At 45.2% G+C, this 19205-nt stretch overlaps 1 protein-coding gene across 3 annotated transcripts in view; it reads right to left on the bottom strand.

Moving 5' to 3' along the window:
• The window catches only part of MOK (MOK protein kinase), an 81682-nt gene that overhangs the window by 21919 nt on the left and 40558 nt on the right, over nt 1–19205 (bottom strand). For 2 of the 3 annotated variants that reach the window (XM_011991596.1, XM_011991595.1), the window contains 5 exons: nt 16388–16477; nt 14114–14184; nt 3258–3336; nt 3096–3144; nt 2153–2331 (listed from right to left, as the gene is read on the bottom strand). In XM_011991596.1, the coding sequence (XP_011846986.1) occupies nt 2153–2331; nt 3096–3144; nt 3258–3336; nt 14114–14184; nt 16388–16477 (468 nt within the window). The remainder of the gene's footprint in view (nt 1–2152; nt 2332–3095; nt 3145–3257; nt 3337–14113; nt 14185–16387; nt 16478–19205) is intronic. The other variant, XM_011991597.1, reaches the window with a different exon arrangement.

Below are 19205 nucleotides of genomic sequence, written 5' to 3'. Positions count from 1 at the left end.
CCGGAAACACGAGGAACTCAGGCTAGCGCGTGCAGCGACCCTCACCACGCGAAACACGAGGAACTCAGGCTAGCGCGTGCAGCGACCCTCACCACACGAAACACGAGGAACTCAGCCTGGCGCGTGCAGCGACCCTAGCTGCTGGGAGGCTCCACTCTCCCTTGTGCTTGGCCTTTCTGTTTCCACTTTACCAAAAGGTCCGACATGTGTTCCCTAACAGGCAAAAGACAGATTCACATTCCGACATCTGTCCGGCATGATGTCTGTGGTGAAATGTGACTAATTCACAGTAACCGTGATGAATAACCCCACAGTGAGCCTCCCATCAGCCAAGAGAAGTTTTGCTGACAAATTCAGCATGAGGCAGGTCAGGTTTTGTCAATAAATAAGTCCCAAGAAATCTTTTGGTTTCCAAAGCTTTTATAGATTTTGGAATTGTGGGAACAAGATTTTAAACCTGTGCCAGGCGCGGTTGCTCATGCCTGTAATTCCAGCACTTTGGGAGGCTGAGGTGGGCGTATCACCTGAAGTCGGGAGTTCAAGACCAGCCTGACGAACATGGAGAAACGTCTCTACTAAAAATACAAAATTAACCGGGCGTGGTGGTGCATGCCTGTAATCCCAGCTACTTGGGAGGCTGAGGCAGCAGAATCACTGGAATCCGGGAGGCAGAGGCTGCAGTGAGCCGAGATTGCATCATTGCACTCCAGCCTAGGCAACAAGAGCAAAACTCCATCTCAAAAAAAAAATAAAAATAAAAATAAAAATAAAGAATTTAAACTTGTATAAATAAATTCAATTCATACTACATGCCACAAAGAATATTTAAAAATACAGCTCTGGGCTGGGCACAGTGGCTCATGCCTGTAATCCCAGCACTTTGGGAGGCCAAGGTAGGTGGATCACAGGGTCAGGAGATTGAGACCATCCTGGCTAACATGGTGAAACCCCGTCTCTACTAAAAATGCAAAAAATATTAGCTGGGTGTGGTGGCAGAGGCCTGTAGTCCCAGCTACTTGGGAGGTTGAGGCGGGCTTGAACCCAGGAGGCAGAGCTTGCAGTGAGCTGAGATCGCACCACTGCACTTGAGCCTGGGCTACAGAGCAAGATTCTGTCTCAAAAAAAAAAAAAAAAGAAAAGAAAAGAAAAAATATAGCTCTGGTGGTAGGCCTAGCTTCTATTCCAGAAAATGGCGGGATCTTGTGACGAAAGGAGAGAGGAGGAAATGCAGGTGAGCAGGAAACAGCTCCAAGCGGTGAGATAAGCGCATCAGCCCAGTTCGGTGGCTGGTGCACCGTGGGCCACCTTGTGTGCTGGTGAGATGTGGGCAGCTTTGTGCTCCAGATATCTGCCTCCTCCAGATGAATTCACAGGACCTGGCCTCATGAGAAGGGACTCTCGGTTGACACTTCTGGCTGCAGTGAAACTGCCATTCAGCTTTCCAAAATGAAAAGTTACCAGTATGACCCATCTGGATCAAAGGAGAATATGTCCTGAAGTGCATTTCTGTATCAGTCTGTTGAACAGGTGGGACCAGACTTTGACCCCTCAGATGTGTCCCCAGACCTTAACCTCACTGCCACCTGCCTGGAGGCCCACTGGGAGCAATAGGTGCAGCCCTCCACCCCCATGCACTTCTTCAACTCAACACCATTCACCTCGGAGTGGGACCGGCCCCCATCTCCTCATCCCTGGGCCATTGCTCCTTCCCGAGGGCTGGGGGGAGTGGGAGGTTTGGAGGCTGGAGCAGGGAAGGGTGGGATTGGGGCTTTCTAGAATCCAACTGTGCCAGAAGGTGCCTCATCCTCACACTTGTGGCCAGGGCACCCTACCTGATATGACTGCACCTCTCAGGGGAGGCCCGGCTCACCCCTCCCCATGGCAGCCCCATCAAGCACCTCACAGCAAGCCCAAGGAGGCGGCTGCCCACACCGCCAGGGTGTGCGGGAGGCAGAACAACTGAGGATTGGTGCTCTTCTCCGGGAAGGCCAGGCAAGGCCAAATATGTACAACAAGTAAAACGAAAGCCTAGTCAATTTGCTGTTAAATTAAAAACAGTAAAACAGAAAGTAAAACCAGAATGACCTTGACATCTGGACTGGAAGGGCCCCTCCCGCTGCAGGAACCAGGAAGGAGCCCGGCCTGGCGCTACCTGGCGATCTCGTAGAACACGCAGCCGGCGCTCCACAGGTCCATCTTGTACGTGTAGAACCCATCGGTGAGGAGACACTCTGGGGCCCGGTACCAGCGGGTGGAGATGTATTCCGTGTATGGCTGCTTGGAATAGACACTCCGGCAGGAGCCAAAGTCCCCTAATTTCAGGACATCCTGCTGGAAGGGGAGAGAAGCAAGGACAAGCAATGTCCCATTATGTGGCTATCGTAATACAAACCACTCCAAATATTTATGCACTAGCAGGAAAATTACTAGCATCTAAAGTAGTCTGTAAAATACAAATTACTAGCTTTATGAGCACCTGAAAGTGCCTCCAGCAGATGAGGAAGTGATGTGTCTATTCAGTGGAACAAGTTTACAAATATTCTGGCTATGTTTTACATATATTTCCAAATGTCAACGGGTTTGAAAATGGTTAACTCACAGCGCTTCAACAAATGAACGACACACACTAGTCGTCGGTCTGGTCATGCTGCCAGCTTGCCCAGCAAGGGCTTTTTTAGCCACACAGCCCCAGAGGACCCTGCTGACAGCCAGTGACAGGCGCTGGGAAACAGCAAATGGTACGGTTTAAACACAGGTAGTTTAGTGGCCTGGGAGAGAGACGGACCTGAGCTCAGATCCTGCCTCTGCCACATTTCTCTCTAGGGGGATCGAACGGCCATCAGAATGGGGTTCCTTTCTGTCTGCGGTGTAAGAAGGGTACTTTCTATTATTTTCTTCCAGGTGCAGTCAGTTATGTTGATGGCATTTATTAAATAAACCATTTTTTACAACCTGAGAGGGAAAAATCACTGTAACAAATAGGCTGTCTAGCTGCATGGACTGGAAGTTCCTCCAGCAGGAGGAGCAAACCTTTCAGGGAAAGGGTTTCTATTCACCTTTTATTCTGACACCAGCTTTCATGTAAAAGCTCTTACCTTTATTAGTATATTTTCTGGTTTTACATCTCTGTGAAATATTCCATTTCTGCATTCAGTATAAAAGGAAAAATAGAATTACACTTCATTTATTCAAATTCTTGAATTTGAATGTTAACACATCTTATTAATTTCAGAGCTGTCAAATCTCCAAGAGCATACCTGTGAATGTGATCAAGGGACTTACATAACTGGTACATATAGTGCATAATTTTTTTTTCTGATAATGGGTATCTTCTCCCTGTATAATCAAGGAAATAGGCAAATATGGTTACTGATGGTACATATCCCCTTTTTTGAAATAAAAATAATCCATTTTTATTTAACGATGTGTGAAAATCTAAGTTCCCCTGTAAAAAATAATCTGAAGTAGTCTTAGGAAATATGTAGTGTACCTACAAAACATACCATTTAAAATTCCATAGACTGGCCAGGGGCGGTGGCTCACGCCTGTAATTCCAGCACTTTGGGAGGCTGAGGTGGGTGGATCACGAGATTAGGAGTTTAAGACCAGCCTGGCCAACGTGGTGAAATCCCATGTCTACTAAAAATACAAAAATTAACCGGTGTGGTGGTGGGCGCCTCTAATCCCAGCTACTCGGGAGGCTGAGGCTGAAGAATTGCTTGAACCCAGGAGGCAGAGGTTGCAGCGAGCCGAGATCCCACCACTGGACTCCAGCCTGGGCAACAAGAGTGAAACTCCAGGGGGGGGAAAAAATCTGTATACTGGCATGATCTCATTTAAAATTACACAGCACATACATTTTTAATGGAAAATTCCTTTTTATTTTTCTTTTTGGCAGTTTATAGAAGTTTATTCTACATCCTCAACTATGTGTTAGTAGCACCATGTAATTTTTAGGATTGTTGTCAAATTTGGGGAAACTGCTAAGTTTCTTTCATATCTGAGTTATAAGATTTCATATTTCAAGTTTTCTATGGAGTGAATGCTCCATAGTCAATTTGAATTGACTATACTCAGAGTATTCCTAGAAGACATCCCAAATGAGATGGCCGGCAATAACGTAACTATTAATACATGGAAGAGACTGCAAAGCATATAAATGTATCCCAGCCAACCCTTAACAAGATTCCAGACATGTCCACGGCTGTTTCACCGTTATGCTGAGGGGAAGTATGACGTAGGAGAGGTTAAAAGAGAAGAGATGGCAGTCTTAACTTTGTGGTTGAAATACCTTATTTTTGCAAATTTAACAAAATATATAAACATGGTGAAGATACCGCAAGGGCCTGTTTTGGAAGGCACCCAGGCAAGTCAGCTCTGTCAGCTGCACAGAGACTCTGCCTCGGCTCCTCTGTTCTAACATACGTGGTTTTTCTGAGTTTTGAAACAGGTAAAGCAGGTTTGGGAAATTGCCAGACAACTGAAAAATTAATAAACAATAAACATTACTGAAGAATGACAAAGAATTGTTGATAATTTTTTCCTTTTATTTTTAGTGGAAATGTAGTAATTGTACCTATTCATGGGACCCAGAGAGTGTTATTTTGATCCATACATACAATGTATAAGGATGAAATTGGGGCAATTAGCACGTGTGTCACCTCCAACATTGGCCACAGCTCTGTGAACATTCAGAGCGCGTGTGCTATGGTTTCAGTGGGAAGAGCACTGAGCGATCGCTGCACGATAGCATGGTCTGACAGCCTCGGCCGGCCTTGGAGGCCTTCCAGGACGCTGTCCTTCAGCCTGCACTGATGATGAAAATGTTAGGAGTCACTCGTCAACCCAGTGTTACGCTAGGCTTTCCTGTTTATGTGGAGATGTCCACTTTAAAGGCGGATAGATCACAGTTCAATAAGCAGTTCAACTGCTTTCAGTCTCGGTCCACATGTCTTCTTTCCCAGGAAAGGCCGTTTAGCGTGGCTGGCACAGTCCCCTGCAGCTGCCCTGTACTCAGCGCCTGGGCTGGCTGTGCCTTGGTGCCCGCAGCTTTCTACTGTGTTTGAAGACTTCATACCACACGCCCAGCATCACAGCTTACCCTTGTTCCAGAAGATGTCAATTTTACTTGATTTTAATTTTCAAAGTGTGTGTCTTAAGTTATTAAGTTTTAAATCTGCACAATGACCACGTTCACCTAACAGTTTGGAAATCCACTTCCTCCCTCCATAAGCACATATACCATTTGACACCTTTGGTCCTAAGTTTACAATTTCTTTTGAAAATTAAAATTATTCTTTTTCTCTGCTTAACAAGAATGTTTATAACATACAAATAATAGAAAGTAATTTACATTGTAAAATGTCTAGGTGCAATTAGCTTTTTCTTTTTTTTTTCTTGAGATGGAGTCTCGCACTGTCATCCAGGCAGTAGTGCAGTGGTGCAATCTCCACCCACTGCAACCTCCACCTCTCAGGTTCAAGCAATTCTCCTGCCTCAGCCTCCCAAGTAGCTGGGATTACAGGCGCTCGCCACCACCACGCCTGGCTAATTTTTTTGTATTTTTAGTAGACATGGGGTTTCACTGTGTTGACCAGACTGGTCTTGAACTCCTGACCTCGTGATCTGCCCGCCTTGGCCTCCCAAAATGCTGGGATTACAGGTGTGAGCCACCACGCCTGGCCACAATTAACTTTTTTGTGTAATACTATCACCTTTTTATTGTTTCACATGATTTATCAACAATTTTCCAGAATTAAAATCAAAAGAATCAAAAGTAAGAGCTTTATCAGCTTTCCCAAGCTTGAGGAATTCTGGAATCTTATTAAATTAATATCTGTAACAGATGAAAAGAAAGCAACTTTCCATTCTCCTTCACACATGCAGCAGGATGAAGCTGCTGGAAGTTCATCTCATCAGGTGCCCCTGGGTCCTGCGATCAAACCGAATCTCACTGCCCCTATGACTTACCCTGGCACTCAAGACCCCCTTCAACCAATTCCTCTCCACCACAAGGGTTCTCACACTCCCATGAGTGGGCTGCTAAGACACAGATTGTCCCTCCCCATCTCCACCCACATTTCTGCTTCAGAAGATCTGCAGTGGGGCCCCACAGTCGCCTAACAAGAGCCCAGGTGCAGCAACTAGTCTTGGGTCCTTGCTTCGAGAACCATGCCCCACCACACCCTTCTTGTTTGTTTATCGAAGACTCAGGTGAATTCCCTCATGGACTCCTCTCTGGTTGCTCCCACAGCTCACCGGTACCTATATTCATGATGTTCCATCCCAGGAACGCCCTTTCCAGCCATGTCCACGCATTCAAATCTTACTCGTATCATGAAATTGTCATTAGAGTCATCTGAACTTGAACTTGGGAAACGTGGAATCTTTTAGGAAAACTCTAATCTATCCAATCTTCATAATCACCTAGAAGTCTTCTAAAAAGCAGATTTCGGCCGGGCATGGTGGCTCATGCCTGTAATCCCAGCACTTTGGGAGGCTGAGGAGGGTGGATCAAGAGGTCAGGAGATTGAGACCATCCTGGCCAACATGGTGAAACCCCGTCTCTACTAAAAATACAAAAAATTAGCTGGCCATGGTAGCAGGTGCCTGTAGTCCCATCTACTTGGGAGGCTGAGGCAGGAGAATGGCGTGAAACTAGGAGGCAAAGCTTGCAGTGAGCCAAGACTGTGCCACTGCACTCCAGCCTGGGCAACAGAGCCAGACTGTCTCAAAAACACACACACAAATAAAAAAGCAGATTTCAAGGCCTGAACCTAGATCTAATAGAGCCAGGAATCTGTGCTTCTCAGATGCCTTCAGTCCCAGGTAAGAGTCCTCTTCAGGTGCCCGCCCTTCCTTGCCTCCCTGGGTCTCCTCCTGGAAACTCCTTATTCACAGCCCTAGGGGTAGGGAGCCGTTCCTGGTCCCGGGCCAGTAGGAGAGGTGTTACTGCTGGAGTGAGGTATCAGGGCAACAGTGTGTGCCCAGTGGTCTGAACAGCTGGAGACCACACCCTTGCAAAGGAAAGCGCTGCCCAGCCACTCTCCACAAACTTCTCCAGAACGAGATCCGAACTTTCTGGGCCCAAGACTGTATCTGGTTCCCATCAGATTCTTGTTTTCAAACAGTTTGAAACAAGTAAAATAGAGTACAATTAACAAGTCACTCAGAAGTTTCTCAGATGCCCCTTAGTGAATGTCAGCAGGCCCCAAAAGCTCTAGCTCTCCTGACCAAGGTAATTTTTATCAAATATTCTCATTAAGAAGCCTCCAAGGAATGTCATATATGATACTAGTAATTTTAAAAACTTAAGTGAACACAGTGATAAACCAAGGCATTCACTGTGACTCAGCACTAACTGAAGGAATACAGCTGCCACTGTGGCCTGCATCATGACAGCATCCCCAGCACACGCCCCTCCAGCGAGGGTGGAGAGAACTACAAACTAGCCACTCACTAAGGCAAATGAGTATTTTTTTTTTTTTTTTGAGACAGGGTCTCACTCTGTTGCCCAGGCTGGAGTGCAGTGATACAATCAGCTCATTGCAGCCTCGACCTCCTGGGCTCAAGCCATCCTCCCACCTCAGCCTTCTGAGTACTTGGGTCTATAGGCATGCGCCGCCGCACCGAGATAATTTTTTTAAAAAAATATTTTGTACAGACAGGGTCTCAGGCTAGTCTCAAACTCCTGTGCTCAAGCAATCCTCCCGCCCTGGCCTCCCAAAGTGTTGGGACTACACGTGTGAGCCACTGCACCTGGTCCTATCAATTTAACTTGAAACAGTTAAAAAAGACAGTAGATTCCGAAACAATCTTGTAAAAGAGTAGCTGCCTGTATAGTCAGATTATGACGGAAACTAAACCTTTTTTACAGTTTTTCCTTCATAAATTCCAAGACAGGCTTTCCTACTGCAGATGGCATGAGCCCAGAGCCGTTAAGCACATGCACCCAAATACACAAACTAGGATCGCTGGCGGGGTAGCCATTCTCTATTCACCCCAATTACTAACTCATGCCAACGAAGAATCCAGAGACATTCTTCCAGAGAGAGTGGTGGGCAAAGGGCCTTCGCCATCCCTTCCCCAGGCTCCCACACCACTCTTGCCTTCATGGCACACCCACAGATTGACTTGCTCAGGACCTAGCCCAACCCCCATCTAGCATGCCAGGCCTGAAAGTCCAAATGACATTCTTCATGGTGCCTTGCAGCTGAGAGTTTCAGATGTGACTTGGGCTCTGCCTAAATGGGAATACTTGGGAAAGACGTTTCAGGCCCAGGTTTGGGGGCAGATGAGAGGAGAGAAGGCATCCATTCTGAAGGCATGGATCACAGATCCTGGCAGAAAAGGCTTGGTTCCAGCCCTGGTAGCTGCAGCAGCTTTATTCTGCAGAGCGTTGTCAGCAGCAGCGCCAGCAGCCTGATCATGGAGAGCAGTTGTGAGAAGCAACTTCCTATAGGCCAAGCCCAGAGTCTGCTTCTTCAGTCCTCCCAACAATTCTGGCAATCTATCCATATCACAGAGTAACCCCTCTTGAGTTAATCAGAGAATAGGGGAGACTGTTGTTTGCAACTAAAAGGGAGAATCAACACATCCACCTACAGCAAATTTATTCTTAAAACAGTAACTGGAGAATTCCTTCTAAAAAGGTGCTACTCAAAGCACAGTCCATGAGCTGATGACAGTTCAGGGACTGTTACTGGTCTAAGAGGAGATGACATAAATTAAGAACAACTGTTTAGAACTGTTTGTAGCAATCTGACATGCTGTGACATCTAAGCACACGATCACTTTTCTGGTAATTCATTTTTACTATATTTCACAAAAGTTCCCCCTGCAGTACATTAGAAATAAGACAACTGGTCTTCTGTGATCATTTTGGAAACACTGCTCTAAACACCAATTGAAAACCACCTCTCCCTTGCTTTAAAGCCCAATAACAGCTTCCCATTGAACTTAGAATAATGAAAATTCTTACCCTCGCCCTACCAGCCTCATTGGTGCCTGCCTACTCCATTTTCTGCAACTCTCCTCCATGTCCTCCAGCCACGTGGGCCTCTTCCCTCACGGTGGCCTCAGGACCTTTGCACTGGCTGTCCCTCTGCCTGAAGTACTCTGTCCTCATCACTCCCTGACACACTGGCCTGTTTCATTCACTGACAGCACTTATCCCTATCTGGAATTCTTGATCATTTTGACTGATATTCTTGGTAATTTCTTCGTTTGTTTCCTGTCTGTCATCGAGTGTGAGCTCCACATGGGTGGGAACTGTGTCTGTTATGTTCCCCACCATGTCCCTGCCTCTGGAATAGCCCATGGCATGTCATTGCAAATGAGACATCCTCTCCTGCACCTGTCTAATTCTACCACTCCTCCAGGAAAGCCCTATTTTCCCAGCCCACACAATCTCTGCCTCATCTGACACCTGTTCAACAAAGAGAAAATTACCCCAGCAACTCCTTTTCTCTTATGATATCACTTTCATATAGTTTATGTGGACACTAGACTATATACTCTTTCAGACCGGGCGCAGTGGCTCACGCCTGTAATCCCAGCACTTTGGGAGGCTGAGGCGGGCAGATCATGAGGTCAGGAGTTCGAGATAGCCTGGCCAACATAGTGAAACCCCGTCTGTACTAAAAATACAAAAAGTTAGCCAGGCGTGGTGGCAGACATTCCAGCTACTCGGGAGGCTGAGGCAGGAGAACAGCTTGAACCCGGGAGGCGGAGGTTGCAGTGAGCTGAGATTGTGCCATTGCACTCCAGCCTGGGCAACAAAGTGAGACTCCATCTCAAAAAAAAATTACTCGGGCGTGGTGGCGGTGCCTGCAATCCCAGCTACTCGGGAGGCTGAGGCAGGAGAATGGCTTGAATCTGGGAGGCAGAGCTTGCAGTGAGCCAAGATCGCGCCATTGCACTCCAGCCTGGGCGACAGAGTGAGACTCCGTCTCAAGAAAAAAAAAAAAAAAAAGACTATATACCCTTTCAATATCAAAAACATGCATCTGACATGCTGCTTCTTTATCTTCCCAGTTCTTGCCAGACCTTGCACATTGCTGTAAACTAGACAATTCAATAATGGCTGTGTGATTGTTCCCTTATTTCATTATTATCTCATTCTTTAGTCTTTCATAGTGCTCCCCAATATTCTAATAACCTGAGAGCAGCAATTTAAGTCATAAGAATTGCCATTCTGGTAGCAAAAGCCTTAGTGATTGTTTGAGTTTTCACTAAAGCAGCATTATCGTCAACAACCGTAAATAATTAGGTGCCCCTATTCTTTTAAGGCACTGAGCTGGGCCCAGAAATAGAGATCCAGGGCAGCAACAAAGCTTAACGGTTAGGATTTCAGAGTCAGGCTTGAGTTTAAGTTCCAGTTCTGCCATTTATTAACAACTTAATTTTGGATTATTACTTAATCCTTCAAGCTTCAATTTCCTCATCTGTAAAATGGGAAAAATAATAGTGCCAACCACATAGGGTTGTCATGAGGCAGTATGTGTGATGGTTAAGAACATGCACTCTAGGATCAGGTTATCTAGGTTCAGCCCCAGTTCTACCACTTACTAGGTATGTAACCTTGGACAACTAACTTATCTCCCCATGCCTCAATGTCCTCATGTTTCAAATAAGGATAATAACAGTATCTGGGCCACGTGGGATGGCTCACGCTTGTAATCCCAGCACTTTGAGAGGCCAAGGCGGGTGGATAACAAGGTCAAGAGATCGAGACCATCCTGGCCAACATGGTGAAACCCGTCTCTACTAAAAATACAAACATTAGCTGGGCGCGGTGGCTCACGCCTGTAATCCCAGCACTTTGAGAGGCCCAGGTGGGCAGATCACCTGAGGTCAGGAGTTCAAGACCAGCCTGACCAACATAGAGAAACCCCGTCTCTACTAAAAATACAAAAGTAGCCGGAGTGGTGGCGTATGCCTGTATTCCCAGCTACTCAGGAGGCTGAGGCAGGAGAATCGCTTGAACCCGGGAGGCGGAGGTTGCGGTGAGCCAAGATCGCGCCATTGCACCCTAGCCTGGGCAAAAAGAGCAAAACTCCATCTCAAAAAAAAAAAAAATTAGCTGGATGTGGTGGCGTGCTCCTGTAGTACCAGCTACTTGGGAGGCTGAGGCAGGAGAACTGCTTGAACCCAGGAGGCGGAGGTTGCAGTGAGCCAAAATCATGCCACTGCACTCCAGCCTGGCGACAGAGTGAGACTCCATCTTAAAAAAATAAAAAATGACAGTATCTGCCTGACAGGGTTGTTGGAAGGTTAAAATGAGTTAATTCCTATAAAGTATTAAGAATAGTGCCTGGCCATATGGATACCATTCATGAACTGTTAGCTATTATCACTATATGTCATCAATTCTAGGATAGGCTTTTTTTTTTTCAAATTTTACTAACTCTAAAATCAGGATGTATATTTCAATATTTACTACCACTATTAGCCATTCTCCTTACATTTTAACATCTCTGAACCTAGGATGCTCCATATTGCTCACAGCATCTTAGAGTCGGTGCGCTGAACACACTGCCTGGCCTGTGGAAGACACTCAATATTTACATAACGAATGGAAGTCTACTGATCTACAGAGGTCTGTTTTCTACAATCGCTGTAGACAGATACTGAAAGAAATAGATTCAATTTCTTCAGTTATGCAATTCCTCTACTACTGAAAATAAATATATCCTAAAAATATATATATTCTAAGGCTGGGCGCAGTGGCTCACGCCTGTAATCCCAGCATTTTGGGAGGCCGAGGCAGGAAGATCATGAGGTCAAGGCGATTGAGACCATCCTGGCTAACACGGTGAAACCCTGTCTCTACTAAAAATACAAAAAAGTTGGCTGGGTGCGGTGGCTCACACCTGTAATCCCAGCACTTTGGGAGGCCAAGACGGGTGGATCATGAGGTCAAGAGATCAAGATCATCCTGGCCAACATGGTGAAACCCCGTCTCTTCTAAAAATACAAAAAATTAGCTGGGCATGGTGGTGCAGGCCTGTAGTCCCAGCTACTTGAGAGGCTGAGGCAGGAGAATTGCTTGAACCTGGGAGGTAGAGGTTGCAGTGAGCCGAGAACACGCCACTGCACTCCAGCCTGGTAACACAGCAAGACTCCACCTTAAAAAAAAAAAAAAAAAAATTAGCCAGGCATAGTAGCACATGCCTGTAGTCCAGCTACTTGGGAGACTGAGGCAGGAGAATCACTTGAACCTGGGAGGCGGAGGTTGCAGTGAGTTGAGATCACGCCACTGGGAGAGCAAGACTCCATCTCAAAAAAAAAATATATATATATATGTGTGTGTGTGTGTGTATATATATATTCTAAACAATGCTTTCTCAAGCGTCTAAACACACAGTGACTTGCCAAAAATTCTCCCTTCTTGTTGAGTTTTGTTTTTATTTTTTCTTGAGATGGAGTCTCGCTGTGATGTCCAGGCTGGAGTGCAGTGGTGTGATCTCGGCTCACTGCAACCTCTGTTTCCCAGGTTCAAGCTATTCTCCTACCTCAGTCCCAAGTAGCTGGGACTACAGGAACATGCCGCCACGCCCGGCTAATTTTTGTTGTATTTTTAGCAGAGACAAGGTTTCACTGTACTGGCCAGGCTGGTCTCGAACTCCTGACCTCAAGTGATCCACCTGCCTTGGCCTCCCAAAGTGCTAGGATTACAGGCATAAGTCACCACACTGGCCTTTATTTTTATTTTTTGAGACAGAGTCTCACTCTGTCACCCAGGCTGGAGTGCAGTGGAACGATCTCGGGTCACTGCAACCTCCACCTCCTAGGTTCAAGAGATTCTCCTGCCTCAGCCTCCTGAGTAGCTGGGACTACAGGCAGATACACACCACTACTCCTGGCTAATTTTTTTTGTGTATTTTTTAGCAGAGACAGGGTTTCACCTTGTTAGTCAGGCTGGTCTTGAACTCCTGACCTCAAGTGATCCACCCGCACTGGCCTCCCTCCTAAAGAGCTAGGATTATAGGCATGAGCCACTGCGCCCAGCTTTATATACATCAACTTTTATGGATGTAGAAAAACTTGGCTACTTATGCTATTTATTTTGCTAGTAATTTACTATCACACACATATTTTAAGTCACATATAAAATACATGAATATTGATATAGTGCTTTTTTCCACTACCCAATTTCATAAAAACAATTTTATTTGAACTCTTCATATATATCTTCAACATCAGTGTCTTCTTCATCACAAAAATAGTTTATCGATCTAAAAAGTTTCCATAGCACATCATCTTCAGTGTGGCCCAAATTGTGAGCTAACATACCATCTAAATCATCTATGACGCTGTCACTAAAATTCTTTTCCAAGTCATAAGTAGTCACTCATGTGACAATAGGACAGTTGTTTTTTATTTGTCCTCTAGGTATAGCGTGATTTGAAAAATCCAACACTTGCTGTATTGCTTTCTTAGTGAGATATACAAGGTTCATCTGTCCTGACATCAAACACAACCATGAGGTCAGACCCCCAGGAACAATGTGCTCAATGAGGGCCAGCAGGCTCTCCTTTTCTCCTGTTGCCCTCAGGGGACCTCTGTAAGTATCTGAAACCAGCCCTGACTGAGGTCACCTCAGGCAAACATGCTGTCTTCAACAGTGCTTTATTGTTCAGAAGAAAGGAAATGAATGAGCATCATGGAAAATGGCAGGAGCTTCCCTCACATGCAGGCGACTACTCTGGAGGGAAAGCTTTGCCTGAAGAGGCATGGAACAGAATGTCGAGCAACAGCAGATCTGGGGAGCTGAGAGGCCCCCTGAGCCAGCGGGCCTGTGGCACACATGCCCATGGCGGGGCTGGTTGCGGCGCTCTGCAGCAGAGCTGCCCCTGCTGCCTCCCGCCACCCTCCCCCAGATCACATGGGCACCCAGAGGGCCTGGGACTTCCTTTCTTGTTTGCAGTCATGTTCTGAGTAGACAAGCCGTCAGGAAAATGCCTTCCCATGAGTGAAGTGGCACTGTACTGTGTATTATATATAACTATGGCACTATGATGACTAATGATGTTGAGAACAACTAAGCATATGTATGAATTAGAAGCCTTAAAAGAGGATCTTAGGTTAGCTTTCAAATTATTCCACGTACCTCTTATTAGCTCATAAATATTCATGTCCATAAGTTCACATATTAGTGCAAGAGAACCAGATTTTCTGTCACTGAAGAAGAAAGTAAGTTTTTAAAATAAATTTTCTGGCCTTAATCAGAAAATACAATCCAATATTTAATCCATTTGTAAACATTTCTAGTAAACATAAGGCACTCCCACATCAAATACTACAGTGTAATTGCTGAAACAGTAAAGGTTCTGATTTCAAATCAGTATTTCAGGTAAAATTAATTAAAAATACTAGCAAAACCCAACTTTGAACAAAATTCTAAAAGTCGAAAATATATATGTCTTGAAAATACATAATTAACTATCAGTAGAAAGAAGAAAAAGGCTGGGGAGTTGGGTAAGCAAAACAATGAGAGAGGCCAGGTGTGGTGGCTCACTCCTGTAATCCCAGCACTTTGGGAGGCCGAGGTGGTGGATCACTTCAGGTTAGGAGTTTGAGGCCAGCCTGGCCAACATGGTGAAACCCCATCCCTACTAAAAATACAAAAGCTGAGTGTAGTGGCGGGCGCCTGTAGTCCCAGCTGCTCGGGAGGCTGAGGGAGGAGAATAGCTTAAAGCCAGCAGGTGGAGGTTGCAGTGAGCCAAGATCGCACCACTGTACTCCAGCCTGGGCAAAAGAGTGAGACCCTGTCTCAAAAAAAAAAAAAAAAAAAAAGAAAAGAAAAGAAAAGAAATTAATTCGTGCTCCGTGACTGCAAATTAAATTTTAATTTAGCTAAATTCTTTCCATGTAATTGGGATAAATCACAATGGGAGAGTAACAACCAAAAACCAGTCAGGGGAAAAAGAGAAAAACGAGTCACATCACAAGTGTGTGATATCAATGCTGACACAGAATGGGGACAGAGACTGCTGGCTGAGCCACCAACTTCTCCTGAGTTCAAGCAGGCCTTTAAAGGGTTCCCAGAGTCCTTTAGCGGGAGCCTGTATCACCCCAGACCCTACTCTGGGTGCCTCCAATCTGGCAGAAAGGGGTCTTGGTTGTTTGGAGGCCCACGTGAGATTCTGGACAGAGTGCTGTGGAAAGTGTGTGGGAAGTGCATGACGTGCATGCAGTGTTGACACTATGACATACTAACTGCAGTCTCTGGACCTGGCCCAAACTGACTTCTAAGAACGCTACAGGCCAGGAAGTCACACAGTTATAACAAGACATTTCATTTTGAGTTTAAAACTGTTCCATTCTCTGATTAAAATCTACTAGACTTTAACTGGCAGTGGACTTTAACTGGAGTTCCTTGGTCGATCTTACAGGCCAGTCTCCCTCCGGAGCCACAGCGAAGCTTCTACACCGAGGGGCACCCTCTCAGAGTGGCGGTGCCATTCTAGCCCACAGCAAAGAAGGTCCCCAAATCCTGTAGTCTGACTCCCTGGCTCAGTGAGGTCTGTAAGCACAGCACAGAGTTGTCAGGAAGAAGGCCTTCCAGGCTCAGGCAGGCACTGAGGGACAAGCTGTGCTCTGCCTTCTTGATTGATAGATAAGCCTTCTGGAAACTACTCTATAATTAGAACAGAAATGAAAAATCCCCAGAAATGTTATCAATTACAGTAAGAAAGGCTACAGGAGACTGTTCAGAAATGGCAACTGGCAGGGACAGAGTGAGAATGTACAATCCCTGAAATAACACAACAGTGCTTTCCCAATAGGTCAAAATTCACACTCAAGACCTCAGCAGCCTAACTGAGCTCCAGGAGATGAACTGTTTGCATGATGGATGCTTTTATGATGTGGAGTCACCTAAGTGAAGGCATTTCCACATTAAGAATCAGATGCTGGCCGGGCGCAGTGGCTCATGTCTGTAATCCCAGCATTTTGGGAGGCCAAGATGGGTGGATCACCTGAGGTCAGGAGTTTGAGACCAACCTGGCCAACATGATGAAACCCCGCCTCTACTAAAAATACAAAAATTAGCCGGGCGTGGTGGCGGGTGCCTGTGATCCCAGCTACTCAGGAGGCTGAGGTAGGAGATGGCTTGAACCTGGGAGGTGGAGTTTGTTGTGAGCCGAGATTGCGCCACTGCACTCCAGCCGGGGTGACAGAGAGAGACTCCTTCTCAAAAAAATTTTAAAAAAAGAATCAGATGCACATTTTTCCAAATAAAAATGTGATATAAGATGAAGTAAAAATGGTTACTCTCTGAGCTACAAAGCAAATATTCAAAATGTCTACCATGGTTTTCTTCCTTAAAAAAAGATTATTTTCATCAAATTTAGATAACTTTTCAAGCTCCAAATATACTTACAAAACCACTTCATGCAACGTAAGAATGTTTGGGTGCGGATTCAGGCGCCTCAGTGCTTGGATCTCTCGTAGGTTGTTGACTTGCTCAATACTATCGTGTAGGTAAAAATGGATAGCTCATTCACAGTTTAGGTCAACTTCAAAATTAGAGTTACTTATTATCCAGGATCACAATTTTAAAACTCACAAATATTTCAAGCAAATTAATCAGCTTTTATATCTCCCATTAGAAGCTGAAGTTAAGCTATACCTCACTGCTGCATTAAAAAATCAAGGTTCTTATAGCTAGAACATATGTTAAAATTTTTCCCATCTAAGATCCTGAAAGAATACTTGGTAGTTTATTTTACAGATTAACAAACATAAAAACAGACATTAAAACTTATGATTAAATTTATTAGTAAGATTAATAATTAAGATTTAGTCTTCAGTTTACAGATACACTATCTGAAAATGAGCATTTCAAAGTTCCAAGAAAAGATCAATCTCTCTTTTTTTTGAGACAAAGCCTCACTGTCATCCAGGCTGGAGTGCAATGGTGCAATCATGTCTCACTGGAGGCTCAGGTGATCCTCCCACTTTAGCTTCCTGAGTAGCTGGGACCACAGGTGCATCCCACTACGCCCTCTCAAACTCCCAGGCTCAAATGATCTGCCCGCCTCAGCCACCCAAAGTACTGTGATTACAAGTGAGAGCCGCTGTGCCCGGCCTCTTTCTTATCTTTAATGATGCTGTACTTTTTTCAATTGCTTTTTTTTTTTTTTTTGAAACAGAGTTTCCCTCTTGTTGCCCAGGCTGGAGTGCAGTGGCGCGATCTTGGCTCACCACGACCTCCGCCTCCCGGGTTCAAGCAATTCTCCTGCCTCAGCCTCCTGAGTAGCTGGGATTACTGGTGCCTGCCACCATGCTCGGCTAATTTTTGTATTTTTAGTAGAAATGGAGTTCACCATGTTGGCCAGGCTGGTCTCAAACTCCCGGCCTCAGGTGATCTACCCACCTTGGCCTCCCAGAGTGCTGGGATTACAAGTGTGAGCCACCACACCCGGCCCTCTTTTCCATTTCATTCACCTGGTGACAAGCACTCTCTGGGCAGGTGTGTCTTATTGCAGGCTCTTCTTTATGAAGACGGCTCTGCCAATACAAATCATGTCAATACAGTGCAATCAGGTCCAAGGCCTGAGGCTGGCTGTCACTGCCCTCTAGACAGACCTCTTTTGAGAATGCCACTTCACCACAGTAGGCCTATGAGGTCACACCTAATTGAATAATTCAATTCACCAGAAACTGTCATCTCAGGCTCCAAAAGGAACTAATTGTGGGACTACTTTTTCAATTGGCAAATTCTGTTCTATCAACTTTAACATATAGTGGAAAGCTCAACATTTTGTTTGGTTATTTGAAGAGTAGTTTTACCCAGCAGTATAGGTGTAGTTTTAAATCAATATGGCTGAGGCTGGGCGTGGTCGCTCACGCCTGTAATCCCAGCACTTTGGGAGTCCAAGGTGGGTGGATCACCTGAGGTCAGGAGTTCCAGACCAGCCTGGCCAACATGGTGAAACCCCATCTCTACTAAAAATACAAAAATTAGCTGGGCACAGTGGCATGTGCCTGTAATCTCAGTCACCTGGGAGGCTGAGGCAGGAGAACGGCTTGAACCCAGGAGGTGGAGGTTGCAGTAAGCCAAGATTATGCTGTTGCATTCCAGCCTGCCCAACAGAGTGAGACTCGATCTCAAATAAATAAATAAATAAATAAATAAATAAGTCTGAATATTTTAAGTCACTCTCATGTTAGCCAACAAATAGAAACCTGATATTTAAGAAAAGCCTGAAAACAGAATAGCCTGAAGAGTCTAAGAATATTTCAGACTAAAAGTTCTAGCCCTCATTTTCATTACTATCCTGTATTTCCTCCCTCACATCCAAGTTGGTATTCAAAGTGTTAACAGCTCGCACCCCAGATCCACAACCAATCAGAAAAGACACAGCTGACCATGCTGGAGCCAGATCCTCAAGGTGGCCAGAACTAGGGAGTGCTGAACAAGGGGGCCAGGTGACACTCAGGAGTGTCAAGACAGCAGCTATTTACCAATGAATACAAATCATTCAATATTCTACAACACACAGAACAGAAAAAAAATAATAATTCCAGGCCAAAATGCCAACAGTGTTGAGACAGAGAAATCCTGCTTCAGGTGGAAAGAGCTAACAAGCTAGCAATAGTTCCAATTTTTGAACACCCAATCCGAAAAACTTAGGTTTTAGAACTGGGCAGCCAAACAGCCATACTATTTAGACAAATATCCACTCTTCTCATCTCTAATAGGAAAATCAGTTATCACACGCCAAAACATATTTTGCTTACTGGAGACAGGATTCTTTCATATCTCCACAGGCATTCACTGAGAAATAATGAACTAAGACAAACATTTAGAAAGGCACATTTTCCTGGATATTGCTAGATACCAGGATCTAGCAATTGTTCAAATAACAGTGATTAATAAAATTCAAATCAACTCTGTCCCCTCTATTAAAATCATGAAAAAAAAAAAATCTAAAAAAACCTGGAAGTAACTACTTTTCTTTGCCTTGGAGTTGCTTTGAATTTTGTGCTTAGGTGACATTCAGTTTGTTTTTGTTTATTGTTCTGTTGGAAACAAAATATCACAGAATTGAACGTAAGAGGAATGCAGGCAGCCTTTGCTCCAAAAAGAACCAGATGACGGCCGGGCGCGGTGGCTCACGCCTGTAATCCCAGCACTTTGGGAGGCCGAGGCGGGCGGATCACGAGGTCAGGAGATCGAGACCATCTGGCTAACA

Source organism: Mandrillus leucophaeus, unplaced genomic scaffold (assembly GCF_000951045.1).
Source record: "Mandrillus leucophaeus isolate KB7577 unplaced genomic scaffold, Mleu.le_1.0 Scaffold4, whole genome shotgun sequence".
NCBI classification, from domain to species: Eukaryota; Metazoa; Chordata; class Mammalia; order Primates; family Cercopithecidae; genus Mandrillus; species Mandrillus leucophaeus.
Note: the sequence above shows the minus strand (reverse complement) of the source record. Positions and strands in the feature narration are given on the sequence as shown.